Genomic DNA, 14,734 nt, shown 5'->3' with positions numbered 1-14,734 from the left:
CCTCAGAACGTCCCATTCTCTTCAAACACGAGCTGACGAATGAAGAGGCTCCGGAGGGGGGAGCCGTGACTCTGAGCGGTGAATTTACCAAACCCCCGCCTCACGTGGAGTGGAGAAGAGGGCAGAAAGTGATCCGACCAGGACAGAAATATGAAATGAGACAGGACCAGGCGAGAGCGCTGCTCATTATACGGGATTTAGAGCGGGAGGACACCGGAGATTACACGTGTGTCTGTGGGGAGCAGCGGTCCACAGCCGTTCTCATAGTCAATGGTAAAGCAGCCGCCACCCTCATCTCTGCCGTTTTATATCCAATTTAGGCTTCATTTACGTTTTTATTATCTGTTTTCTATGTCATCTCTCATTTTGTTGGTTCTTTACAGCAACAGCCAAAACCACTAAACGGACCTCACTACAAGCATTGTCGCTGGATTAGAGTTACAGATTAGGGTTAGAAGTAGCGTTCTAAATGTGGGTTAGAGATTGTGTCAGAGGTTGGAGTTATGTATTACAGTTAGACATTAGGGTTAGAGATTAGGGTTAGACGTTAAAGTTATAGATTAGGGTTAAAGATTAGGGTTAGATGTTAGGGTTATAGATTAGGGTTATAGATTAGGGTTAGACGTTAGGGTTATAGATTAGGGTTATAGATTAGGGTTAGACGTTAGGGTTATAGATTAGGGTTATAGATTAGGGTTAGACGTTAGGGTTATAGATTAGGGTTAGACGTTAGGGTTATAGATTAGGGTTATAGATTAGGGTTAGACGTTAGGGTTATAGATTAGGGTTAGACGTTAGGGTTATAGATTAGGGTTAGACGTTAGGGTTAGAGATTAGGGTTATAGATTAGGGTTATAGATTAGGGTTAGAGATTGTGTCAGAGGTTGGAGTTATGTATTACAGTTAGAGATTATGGTTATGGGTTAGGTTCATAGCTAATCCTACTTCTCCACACAGACCATTATAGGTATAGAATTATTGGATGTACATTATTAATCCTTCTTCACCTGAAAATTTCCTACCGCTGATGAATAATGTCCCGAATGTGCGCGGCTACTTTCTTTCATATACAATATATAGTGTGATACGGCTAAAACCTTTTACTAATGACATTATAATTTGCCTGCCACAATTAGACAGTAATACGGATATTCACAGACTGCGTTCCACATTCTCCAGCTCTTCCTGTTCATTTCAAACACGGCCTGAAGGACGAGGACACGACAGAGGGCGAGAGTCTGGTCCTTCACTGTGAACTCAGCAAGCCTGACGTCACTGTAGAGTGGAAAAAGGGACATACAGTCCTTCAAGAATCCGAGAAACACGTCCTGAGACAGGAGGGCTCCACCGCCGAGCTCGTCATTACTGATCTATGTGAGGAGGACGCCGGGATCTACAGATGTGTTCATGAAGACCAAGAAACTGCGGCCTCCGTAAATGTCAAAGGTAAAAAAATGAATAATGGCGTCCACTGACCCCGGCGCACAATCCAATCATCCGCTGGATGTTTCCGGGTAGAACATTTATCATCAGGGTAATGACTATTAATTCGTTTTTTCACCATTGTCTGATCTGTCCCACCATCGTATCCGGGGGCTCCATCTTTTTTGGTTTGACTGGTCTGATGACATCCTCGTATTATAGCTGCATGTGATGTATATAATGGAGGGAGATGACAGTAATAAACATGAGGGGTCAACTCAAGCTTAAAAGGGTTTTCTCCCCATGATAACCCCTGATGTTATGACCTATTAGGGCATATGGACATCATAGAGAGGGGTCCCCACTCAGGACCACCTTCTGTGTGCGAAAACCGAGAGCTGCTCAGCAAGAGCGGCTCCAGCACGTCTATACACCGTAGACACCCCTTCATTTCAATGGTCGACATGTGATGCTATATTTGTGGCTGCTGCAGGGGAGATGTGTAGCTAGCCGCGGCTTCCGTAGCAATAGAAGCTGATCGCCGAGAAGCCTGACCTGCGGTGGTCAGCTGATCTCCCCACCGCCTATTAAAAAGGAGAACGGAAAAATCATAAAATATTCTGTTGTGGTCCAGGATCTTAACTCTGGATATTTACATGAAACATTCACCCGTCATACAAATTAACATACTCATTGTGACCAGAACATCAGGCTGAGAAAAGTTCAACCCTGAGGACTCAGAACTGCGATGCCACAATAAAAGGCTATGGAAACCTTAGCAAGACAAATAGTTGTTTTTTATAAAAATGTCTATCAGTGCGTTTGGTGCAACTTTGTAAACACTTTTTGTTAAAAAATTATTTTGACTTTTTTAGCTACAGCTGCTCTGTATTCTCCATACACAGTAGCTGCATGTAGCCCTATTCACTGAATCCGTCATTCCTGCGGAGCTGACGGGTTCAGTGTCAGCGGGTCCTGAGTGTCTATGACACGCAGGATCCACCTTTAAACTATCACATCTAAGTTATGAACTGTCAGAGACACTCAGGACCCGCTGTCACTAAACCCGTCAGCTCCGCAGGACTGACGGATTCCGTGAATAGGGCTAGATGCAGCTACTGTGTATGGAGAATACAGAGCAGCTGTAGCTAAAAAAGTCAAAATAATTTTTTAACAAAAAGTGTTTACAAAGTTGCACCAAACACACTGATAGACATTTTTATTTAAAAAAACTATTTGTCTTGCTAAGGTTTCCATAGCCTTTAAGCTGTTCACAAGACCCCCAGGGTAATGGTTGGGAGAGGGGAGCGGCATTAGTTTGGTTTCCATTTGGAGGTGCCATGAGGTGCTATCACTTCTCCTTGAGCTTTGAATTGAGCACTTGGCTTATTGCTTCAGTGGGATTTCTCTTCGTACGTGATATAATAAAGAAGGTGAATATAATGTCAGAAATGTTCGGGGCTGTAGCTGCATCTCTTGGCATTGAGTAGAATTCAATACTTGAGGAGCGTTCGTGAATGTTTATACACAAAATAATACCTAGAATGTGGATAACAGGGACCCGGCGATAGATTTGCATAAATTTCTCATTAATAAATATTTTATTCCTTCCACATTGTGTCAGCTTTGCCACCAAGATTTAAGAGAGAACTCAAGGACCAGGATTGTACGGAGGGGCACTCGGCTGGTCTAAATTGCGAATTATCTAAAGCCAATGCCCAACTTGAGTGGAGGAAAGGAGACCAGGTGCTTCACCCCAGCAACAAGTACAAGATGATCCAGGATGGCTGCAATGCTGAGCTGGAGATTTCTCATGTAGATGTGAATGATGGCGGCCACTATACGTGTGTGTGTGGAGATCAGAAGACGTCGGCAACTCTGGTAGTGAATGGTAAATATTAGAGCGGGGTCTAGTCATCCTCTTGTTTCTCTCTTGTCCTTGTTTGACCAGCCCAACGTTTACTGAGGCAGTTCCTTCACTTGTATTTATCTTCATGTTTCTCAGCTTTACCACCAGAATTTAAGGAAGAACTAAAAAATCAGGAAGCCGTAGAAGGCGACTCGGTAACTTTGCACTGTGAGTTGACCAAACCTGACGCGTCTCTGGAGTGGAGAAAAGGACACAAAATCATTAAGCCCAGTGACAAGTACAAACTCAGTCAGGAAGGTCTAATGGCTGAACTGGTCGTCCACAACTTGGACCAACATGATACCGGGAGATATATTTGTGTTTGTGGAGATACTCAGACTGCGGCCACATTGACCGTGAAGGGTAATATAGATTTTATTATCTTCTCTAACAGCAGCAATAACCTGTCTTTCCTGTTTACCCACGACATATAAAACAGATCACATCTCTTCTCCTTCCCTCTTCACCATGACCAAAACCCACCTCCTACCTCACAATCACGTTCCCCTCCATCATCACTGGTCTGTTCTGCACCCACACTTGTCACTGCTTTTCTCTAAAAGTTTCAATGTTGTCTTCATTTTCCCAGCTCTTCCTCCACGATTTAAAGACGGATTGGACAACAGGGAAGGTGTAGAGGGGGAATCGGTGACCTTGCATTGCACCTTAACCAAGCCCAAGGCGTCTCTGGAGTGGAGAAAAGGGCAAAAGATGCTGAAATCAAGTAACAAGTACAAATGTGTCCAGGAAGGTCTCGTGGCTAAGCTTGTCATTAACTGCCTGGATATGGAGGATGCCGGGGAGTACACGTGTGTCTGTGGAGACCACCAAACATCGGCTTCAGTGGCCGTGAAGGGTAAATTTCCATCAATTCTTTCTCTTCTAACTGTATCCCACCAACATCCCTGCCATAACTTCTCTACAAAATCATCTACGTTGTCTTCAACTCTTTCTGTCTTATTCTATATTTCTCTTCCATCTCTCGTTGCTTTATCACGTCTTCCATCTTGTAGACAATTTAACCAAATTTTAGCAAAACAGCGTTACTAACTTTACATATATATGTGTGCGACATGCTCAAGACAAGTTGTAGACCTCTTACAAGAAAGGGGGAAGAGAGGGTAAAGGACAAGGGGTTAATGAGAGAGGAAAGTCAGGGGGGGCAGAAGAAGGTTGAGCAGTAGGGGAGTCAAGAAGGTAAAGCACAAAAGCTGCTGCATCCAGTTTGTAAGTCAAAAACATTCTAAGGCGAAAACTTCAGAGCTGAATATTGGAGTGTTCAGCTAATATGAGTAATAATAAAAAAAACATTAAATTATGGGGAGTCTGAGATTATTTTGTGACTTCTCAAATTATATGCAAGATCAACGAGCCATACAGCCACCACCAGCTTTCATGACCTCCACCTAATTATTCGTAGAAGAAACAACCCAACAACTTGAGTGCTTGGGTTGTTTCTTCTACGTATATTGTGGGTTGTCCAAACCCGAACACTCACAGCACCTGAAGGTTCCAACCAGGAGTGCAATCCAATATTTCTACATCCACCTAATTATTGTCATCAGAGATGGGTATAGGAGTCACACACGCTTGGGTCGCAGACAACACTGTAAAGCTACAACCTTTACGCTCCGCTCCTACAGACATGGGAGATCTAGTCACCAAGTTTGACAACGTTTTGACCCAACAGGAATCTTTGTCAAGTATAACAAAATGAATGTGAATCTCAGGGGTTGTTGTATCTCAGGGTTTCAGGACATCAACTGGAGAGGAGGCAAAAAAAAGGTCCCAGGAACACGAGTAAAATAGCTCCACAAATAATAGATCAGGTCCGACTGTAAAGTGGGAAATTCTGTGTCAGGAATATGAGGTCAATTATTATTGTCAGCAAAGTACTAACTCCGATCCTCGTAACCCTGAATACCCATGATCCACCAGAGAGGGAAACCACCTCACATCCAGTTTACTTTCGTGTAATCAGAATGCTATTAATCCTATGTCAGCTCTCCCACCACGATTTAGAAAGGAATTAAAGAGCAAGGAAACTTCTGAGGGAACGGCAATTACTTTGTGCTGTGAGTTAACCAAAGCCGAAGCATCTGTAGAGTGGAGGAAAGGACGTGAGGTCCTCCAGGCAAGTGACAAGTACAGGCTCATCCGGGAAGGTCTCGTTGCTGAGCTTCTTATTGAGAATTTGGACGTGAACGACTGTGGGGAGTATACATGTATATGTGGAGACCATCGGACGACCGCTTCTCTGACTGTCATTGGTAAAGAACATAAATATCACCACCATTTGATATCCTACCACTGTAACTCCCAGCATCTGTAATAAGCACCATGAGAAATGCCTGATCCTCAGCATGTACGATCACTGTCTACCATCCATCACTCATCGCACTGCTCGCCTGTCTACTGCACGCTTTATGTAACTATGGAATTTCTACCCAACATGTCGTTTCATATGTTGTCTCCCTCTTCTAAAAGCTCTTCCCCCACAATTTAAAGAAGAATTGAAGGACAAGGAAGGTGTTGAAGGAGAATCTGTGACTTTATGTTGTACCGTCACAAAACCAAAGGCTCCTCTGGAGTGGAGAAAAGGGCCAAAGACTCTTAATCCTGGAGACAAGTATAGATTCCTCCAGGAAGGTCCTGCTGCTGAGCTGACGATCAGTCACCTGGACCTCCAAGATGCCGGGGAGTACACGTGTGTGTGTGGAGACCGTCGGACCACCGCGTCCCTGAGCGTGAAGGGTAATAATCTCTACCAGATCTGTTGATGATCCATTCCCACCCATTAACACTTTTCACCTTTCTTCTTTCATTGTCCTCACCATTTTGCTCATCTAACAAGATCATTTAATTCCATGGCTGCGCTATTCTTATCATCTGTTCATCCATCGTGATCACTTGGAATTGTTAATTCCATGTATAATGTTTTGGTTTTGTGGCTTCTTCATTTTCAGACCATGACTCCATAATAATCAGAAAACATTACAATCTAAAACCAGTAGTCATGTCCATGTCCTTCCATCTGTCTCGCTCTCTCTGGTGGACGCTGAGATGCGGTTCCAACCCTTTATTTCATAGATTTCGTTCACATTTATATGGAGTTTGTTGTTTTTACATTGTTGAGATTACATTATCACCCCTTGTGTAAGATCCGAACACCAAACATCTCAAGTACTGGTCTCCTTCTTGTCAATAGCATAAAATGTGTATATGAATACACTACCGTTCAAAAGTTTAGGGTCACTTAGAAATTTCCTTATTTTTGAAAGAAAAGCACAGTTTTTTCAATGAAGATAACATTAAATTAATCAGAAATCCACTCTATACATTGTTAATGTGCTAAATGACTATTCTAGCTGCAAACGTCTGGTTTTTAATGGAATATCTACATAGGTGTATAGAGGCCCATTTCCAGCAACCATCACTCCAGTGTTCTAATGGTACATTGTGTTTGCTAACTATGTTAGAAGGCTAATGGATGATTAGAAAACACTTGAAAATCCTTGTGCAATTATGTTAGCACCGCTGTAAACAGTTTTGCTGTTTAGAGGAGCTATAAAACTGGCCTTCCTTTGAGCTAGTTGAGAATTTGGAGCATTACATTTGTGGGTTCGATTAAACTCTCCAAATGGCTAGAAAAAGAGAGCTTTCATGTGAAACTCGACAGTCTATTCTTGTTCTTAGAAATGAAGGCTATTCCATGCGAGAAATTGCCAAGAAACTGAAGATTTCCTACAACGGTGTGTACTACTCCCTTCAGAGGACAGCACAAACAGGCTCTAACCAGAGTAGAAAGAGACGTGGGAGGCCCCGCTGCACAACTGAGCAACAAGACAAGTACATTAGAGTCTCTAGTTTGAGAAATAGACGCTTCATAGGTCCTCAACTGGCAGCTTCATTAAATATTACCCGCAAAACGCCAGTGTCAACGTCTACAGTGAAGAGGCGACTCCGGGATGCTGGCCTTCAGGGCAGAGTGGCAAAGAGAATGCCATATCTGAGACTGGCTAATAAAAGGAAAAGATTAATATGGGCAAAAGCACACAGACATTGGACAGAGGAAGATTGGAAAAAAGTGTTATAGACAGACGAATGGAAGTTTGAGGTGTTTGGATCACACAAGAACATTTGTGAGACGCAGAACAACTGAGAAGATGCTGGAAGAGTGCCTGACGCCATCTGTCAAGCATGGTGGAGGTCATGTGATGGTCTGGGGTAAAGTGGGAGACTTGTACAAGGTAAAAGGGATTGTGAATAAGGAAGGCTATCACTCCGCAACGCCATGCCATACCCTGTGGACAGCGCTTGATTGGAGCCAATTTCATCCTACAACAGGACAATGACCCAAAGCACCTCCAAATGATGCAAGAACTATTTAGGGAAGAAGCCGGCAGCCGGTATTCTATCTGTAATGGAGTGGCCAGCGCAGTCACCAGATCTCAACCCCATAGAGCTGTTGTGGGAGGAGCTTGACCGTATGGTACGCAAGAAGTGCCCATCAAGCCAATCCAACTTGTGGGAGGGGCTTCTGGAAGCATGGGGGGGGGGGGGAAATGTCTCCCGATGACCTCAGCAAATTAACAGCTCGAATGCCAAAGGTCTGCAATGCTGGAATTGCTGCAAATGGAGCGATGAAAGCAAAGTCTGAAGGAGAAAATCATTATTTCATATAAAAGTCATTATTTCTAACCTTGTCAATGTCTGGACTATATTTTCTAGTCATTTTGCAACTCATTTGATAAATATAAGTGTGAGTTTTCATGGAAAACACAACATTGTCTGGGTGACCCCAAACTTTTGAACGGTAGTGTATTTCAGTGGATAATTCCTCTACATTATGTAGTATACCAAGATTAATTCACTTATAACGTATTCATTTGGGCGGCTGAGTTGAGCTTTTGACATCTCCATGATGAACATTGCAGACGATGGACTGGCGCTAATGTTATGGGTTCCGGGAGTATGTGTGGTTATCTTTTTTATTTTTTAACATTCTTTATGATCTTGTGTGCGTCTTATATTTTATGTCCATCATCATCCTCTATGTTTACTAGACTCTCCATGTATCGGTGGCTGGTTGTATAATGGGTGAATGTTGGTCACTTCAGGTTAGGGCGCCAGTATGGAATCATAAAGACAGTACAGTACACTCAAATCGGAAATATGTCCTGTCTAGCACAGATTTGTTGAGTTAGTGTTTTGATGGGAGACGTGTCTTAGATCAGATGTATCATGGACATTGTTGTACGTTGACCAAATCAAAGAACAAGAAAAGGCCTGAAGCCCCTAGAGACCAGTGTAAATTTGTAAAGGTCTTACTGCTGAGCGGTGAACTGGCGGGTGGCCGGTCTATAAACTTGTGTGTTTAAATGTTGTCTTCATTCCATGTCCTGCCAGCCCTTTCTCCACTAATTAAAGAGGAACTGAAATACAAGGACGGTGTTGAAGGAGAATCTGTGACCTTCCGATGTGTCCTGACCAAACAGAACACTTCACTGGAGTGGAGAAAAGGACTGAAGACACGTAAACTTGGAGACAAGTATCGACTCAACCAGGAAGGTCCTGCTGCTGAGCTGGTTATAGGTCACCAGGACCTTCAAGATGCTGGAGACTACACGTGTGTGTATCGAGACCACCAGACCACCGCGTCCCTCAGTGTGACGGTTAATGATCATAAGAATACATCATCTCTCCTAACAAAAATGACGGAATCCCTCAATTAGAGGATGGTCGAGCAGCTTTTTTAAACCTACTGACTTCATGAAACATCTCAAACTAATGAAGGGAAATTATTTGAATTAATGGCATATGTTTAACTAGATCAAGTATAGGAGAAAATTATGGAATCATCAACAAAAGCAATCACAATCAGTACTCCTCCTCGGGCTTTCATGACCCTCAATTCTTGGAGGACTTCACTAATGATCAACAATATTCTGCATCAAACTGCTTGTAACTTTCTGGAAGAGCAGTAACGGGTCAGCTTTGTAATGGTCATGTCATTGGGTCAATATTTCCTGCAGAAAAGCTTCAACACCCTTTGCTTTATGGTAAGATGCATCATCATTCTGAAAAACGACTTCATCAGCACCAAACCTACGTTCTAGCGATGGATTGAGAAAAGTGTCCAACATTTCCATGTAACCTGTGCACTGACTGTCGAGGTAATGATCATTCCTGGTCTTTTACCCGACATACAACTCCATATCAGAAATTAGTGAGGAAATGTGATTGTCCTCTTCAGGCAACATCTTGATATGTTTCCTTAGAACGGCACCAGATTGATCACTGGACATCCCTTTCCTCCAATCCTCCGCACTCCATGATTGCTTCTCCCATTTTTACCTGGCTTTCTGCTCTTCAGGTGTTGGTTTGGCTTTTCTATCTATAAATCCATTTTCTTTGGCCAATTTCTTACATTTCTGTCACAAGCATTGACTCTGATTTCCGAACATTATTTTTCATGTTTTTTTGTGTATTTTCTATTTTTAAGGTTTACAGTCCTGGCCAAAAGTTTTGAGACTGACACAAATTCTGGTTTTCACACAGTTTTTGCTGCTCCAGTTTTTATAGTGGAAGTTGCGTTACCTCTAGATTGTTATGAAGAGTGATCAAATTATTTGCAATTATTGTAAAGTCATGCTTTGCCACGAAAATCAACTTAACAAACACCCCATTTCCACTGCATTTCAGCCCTTCCGCAAAATGACCTGCTGACATTTCAGTGATCGTCTCGTTATCTCAGGAGAAAGTGTAAACGAGGACAAGGCGGCTGACATCACTCTGTCCTGCTGAATTATAAGCGCAGACTGGTGGCTCGTGAAAGGGGGATGGTGCTTGAAATCATTGTCTTCTTCTGTTAACCATGGTTACCTACAAGTAAACACGTGCAGTCATCATTGCTTTGCATCAAAAGGGCTTTACAGGGAAGGACATTGCTGCTTGTAAGATTGTCCCTAAATCAACCATTTATCGTATCATCAAGAACTTCAAGGAGAGAGGTTCAATTGCAGTGAAGAAGCTTCAGGTCACCCAAGAAAGACCAGCAAGTACCGTCAGGACTGTCCCCTAAAAAGAATTCAGCTACGGGATCGGTTGAGCAGCAGTGCAGAACGTGCTCAGGAATGGCAGCAAGTAGGTGTCAGCGAATCTGTACACACAGTGAGGCAAAGGATTTTGGAGGCCCGTCTGGGGCCAAGAAGTGCAGCAAGGAAGCCACTTCTCTCCAAGAAAAACATCAAGGACAGACTGACATTGTGCAGGAAGTACAGGGATTGGACTTCAGAGCACTGGCGGTTAAGTTATTTTCTTTTAGGAAGCCCCCTTCACACTGTCTGGGACATCTGGAAGAATGATTGTCCAGAGAAGAAAAGGTGAGCGCTACCATGAGTCCTGTTTCATGCTGACAGTAAAGCATCCTGAGACCATTTATGTGGGGGGTGATTTTTATCCAGGGTGTGGGCTCACTCACAGTTTTACCTAAGAACACTTCCATGAATATAGCAAGGGATCTAAACATCCACCAAGAGCAACTTCTCCCAACCATCCAGGAGCAACTTCTCCCAACCATCCAGGAGCAACTTCTCCCAACCATCCAGGATCAACTTCTCCCAACCATCCAGGAGCAACTTTTCCCAATCATCCAGGAGCAACTTCCCCAACCATCCAAGAGCAACTTCTCCCAACCATCCAGGAGCAACTTCTCCCAACCATCCAGGAGCAACTTCTCCCAACCATCTAGGAGCAACTTCTCCCAACCATCCAGGAGCAACTTCTCCCAACCATCCAGGAGCAACTTCTCCCTACCATCGAGGAACAACTTCTCCCAACCATCCAGGAGCAACTTCTCCAAACCATCCAGCAGCAAATTATCCCAACCACCCAGGAGCAATTTGATTGTGAACAATGCTTTTTCCAGCATGATGGAGCCCCATGTCACAAGGCAAAAGTGAGAACTAAGTGGCTTGGTGAACAAAACCTTTAAATATTGGGTCCACGGCTAGGAAACTCCCCAGATCTCAATCCCATTGAGAACCTGTGGAAAATCCTCAATAAGCGGAAGGACAAAGAAAACCACAGAAATTGTGATAAACTCCTCACACTGATTTGTAAGTATGGGTCATCAGTCAGGATTTGGCCCAGACACTGATATCTAGCAAGCCAGGGGTCGTAAGCATCGAATGTCCTCATAAGCCCAAACTATTCCCCATGTCATGCATCCTCTTCACCATTGTTTTGGTTTATTAAATCACATTTTCCACGTAATTGCGCTGCTGTTTTATCTGACAGTGGTTTTTATTTAGAAAAACAATCATATTTGAGCAAGTTATTGTAATGATAGGGTTAGGGAAACGGACAAGTGAGCCCTAATCTACCCGCCACTCTGTCCCTGCCTACTTGCAACGACCCGCCCTAGGCGACGGGGTACAACTGGGCGGCGGTCCCTACGCTCAGTAAGTGCACGAGACAAACAGACAAGGGAATATAAAGCAAAGGGAAAGGGGCAGTTGCCCACGGCAACACCGTGAGCAACAGAGTGGTGAACGAGCCGAGTCAAACCAGGAGAGCACGAGGTACCAAACGCAGAGCAGGAGAGTAGTCAGTAAGCCAGGGTCAATATGTAGCAGGATCAAATAGTAGGCGCTGTAGCTGGGCCAGGAAACCACACGAGAAGAATCACAAGCAAGGAGGAAAAGGAAAGGCAGGTATAAATAGACAGAGGGCGGGAGCTAGCTCCGTCTGGCCAGGCTGTGATAGGCTCTCCCACTCCTAAGCCTGCCAGCCTGAGTGGTGGAAGCTGGAGTCAGTCTCAGAGAGATAGACTCAGGTGAAGACTGATTACCTAAGGAAGTTAACCCTGAAGCTGTGCCTGGCAGATCCTTTACAGTTATGACCTATTTTAGATTTCTGCTAATGACTTTCTTAATGACCAACTGGGCGTTGTTTTAGCCTTTGACCAAGTGGGTGTTAAGAAAGGAATTGGCATAAATCTAACATTGCTCATAACTTGCTCAAAAATGACTGATTTTCTAAATAAAAACGACTCTTCTCTACATTACAGCACTGATCACATTATGTAGGAGATAGGGCACTTATAATGTCGTGACAGCCTTTTTATTACTAGCACCACTGTTATCTACATTACAGTGCTGATCAAATTATGTAGGAGAGAGGGCATTTATAATCTAGTGACAGCCTCTTTATTACTAGGACCACTGTTATCTACATTACAGCACTGATCACATTATGTAGGAGACAGGGCACTTATAATGTGGTGACAGCCTCTTTATTACTAGGACCACTGTTCTGTACATTACAGTGCTGATCACATTATGTAGGAGACAGGGCACTTATAATGTGGTGACAGCCTCTTTATTACTAGGACCACTGTTATCTACATTACAGCGCTGATCACATTATGTAGGAGACAGGACACTTATAATCTGGTGACAGCCGCTTTATTACTAGGACCACTGTTATCTACATTACAGTGCTGATCACATTATGTAGGAGACAGGACACTTATAATCTGGTGACAGCCTCTTTATTACTAGGACCACTGTTATCTACATTACAGCGCTGATCACATTATGTAGGAGACAGGACACTTATAATCTGGTGACAGCCGCTTTATTACTAGGACCACTGTTCTCTACATTACAGTGCTGATCACATTATGTAGGAGACAGGGCACTTATAATCTGGTGACAGCCTCTTTATTACTAGGACCACTGTTATCTACATTACAGCGCCGATCAGATTATGTAGGAGATAGGACACTTATAATGTGGTCACAGAGCCTCTTTAAGGGCATCCGACTGCTCCCCAGTGGAAGATGTGGAGGTGGTAAGAAGGATTGGCATGTTAGACTTCACCATGTCCGATCCTTTGTTGCCATGGGAGAGGTGTTTGGTAATACCCTACTCCCCTCTCCCTCCGAGTATATATATATATGTTTATGGCGGGGGGTTGGTAGATATAGTGGTTGGCTGAATGAGCGTTCAGACGACAATCTCTACTTGCTATTATTGAGGAAATTTATTTATTTATAAGTTGAGGTCAGACTGAATATTACAAGAGATTCCTCCGCGGCGAGTCTCACCGTTATCAGCAGGTATCCGCATTACTCTTAAGATTATCTGTCGCCTCTGAACCTTCTAGCTCTCCCCATTGTCTTCGTGGAAGAACTGAGAAACGAGGTGGCGAGCGAGGGCCAGGCCGCCACTTTGCGCTGTGAGCTGAGTAAGCCTGGCGTGCACGTGTTATGGAAGAAGGACAACTCCGTGATTACAGCCAGTGACAAGTACGTCATATCCCAAGAAGGACTCATCCCTGAGCTGACGATCCACAATCTGGAGCTGGGAGACACCGGGAGCTACACCTGCCTCTGTGGAGAGCAGCAGAGCACAGCCAAGCTAACAGTGCAGGGTAACTATATAAATATACATCTATGTATAGTCATGTTATAGCGCTAAAATAAAATTCATCCATGTCTGTGTGATGTCTTGTCCTAGAGTGTCCCGTTTCCTATGCGGATAGATAGACGTGATGGGTCCAAGTTACATGTGACCTTAATAGACTTCTTATTGGTGGGAACATCAAGATCTAAATGTTCTGTGTAATGATCACAGCACCTTATACACCAACAAATAGAATTGATCACCTCTACCTCATCACCGCCGCGAATGGTGGGTACGTTGGTCTCCGTCATGGCTGCTGCGTTAGGCCGGGCCGTGATCCAGCCCATGAATATAAAGCTAGTAAGTCGACTTGTGGAGGTTCATCGTTTTTAGCAAATCAGGACGTGTAATACAGCTCTGTCAGTCCCACCATCTCAGCCATAATCTCCCCAGTCCATGCGGCACTCGTAGGTAAACAGTGAAGGGTCATCAGATCCCGATCACGTCACATCTCCACACTGCCCGGAACGTCATCTATTGCTCTAAAAACATGGATGCCGAGCTTACAATCTGTTCCATCCGCTCCTGGGATCACCCTTCATCGGATCTAATATTAGAATATTTTGTACATCATCTCCCGTAAAGTAAAACTAATAGTTTAAGTATAAATTGCAATATGTCTCATGTCCTTTCCCCCAATCCTCTATCAAGATGGGTCCCGACAACTGGACAGTTATAGAAAGGTGTTGGGTGGAGTTGATCTCACGCTATTATAGGGCAGGTTCATGTTATTAGTAATGGGGTTGGGGCCGTGACAACCACTCATTACTGCACTGGAAATTCATGAACTTTTCTTAAAGTTATTGTAATTATGGATAATTAATATTCAGAAGAAGACAATGTCGTTATATGGAAGTTCTTCATCTCTCCTCATTCGACCCAATCAACGTAGCTACATTGTTGGCTCATTCATTATTCCATCTCCGTGGCA

At 43.6% G+C, this 14,734-nt stretch overlaps 1 protein-coding gene across 1 annotated transcript in view; it reads left to right on the top strand.

The window, feature by feature from the left end:
* Positions 1 to 14,734, top strand: part of OBSCN (obscurin, cytoskeletal calmodulin and titin-interacting RhoGEF) — a 297,141-nt gene that overhangs the window by 126,483 nt on the left and 155,924 nt on the right. The window contains exons 38-43 of the mRNA XM_075847538.1: positions 7 to 273; positions 1,180 to 1,446; positions 3,047 to 3,313; positions 3,428 to 3,694; positions 3,921 to 4,187; positions 13,505 to 13,771. Of these exons, the coding sequence (XP_075703653.1) occupies positions 7 to 273; positions 1,180 to 1,446; positions 3,047 to 3,313; positions 3,428 to 3,694; positions 3,921 to 4,187; positions 13,505 to 13,771 (1,602 nt within the window). The remainder of the gene's footprint in view (positions 1 to 6; positions 274 to 1,179; positions 1,447 to 3,046; positions 3,314 to 3,427; positions 3,695 to 3,920; positions 4,188 to 13,504; positions 13,772 to 14,734) is intronic.

This window comes from Rhinoderma darwinii, assembly GCF_050947455.1.
Source record: "Rhinoderma darwinii isolate aRhiDar2 chromosome 5 unlocalized genomic scaffold, aRhiDar2.hap1 SUPER_5_unloc_2, whole genome shotgun sequence".
NCBI classification, from domain to species: Eukaryota; Metazoa; Chordata; class Amphibia; order Anura; family Rhinodermatidae; genus Rhinoderma; species Rhinoderma darwinii.
The sequence above is the reverse complement of the archived record's forward strand: the minus strand, read 5'-3'. Positions and strand labels throughout refer to the sequence as shown.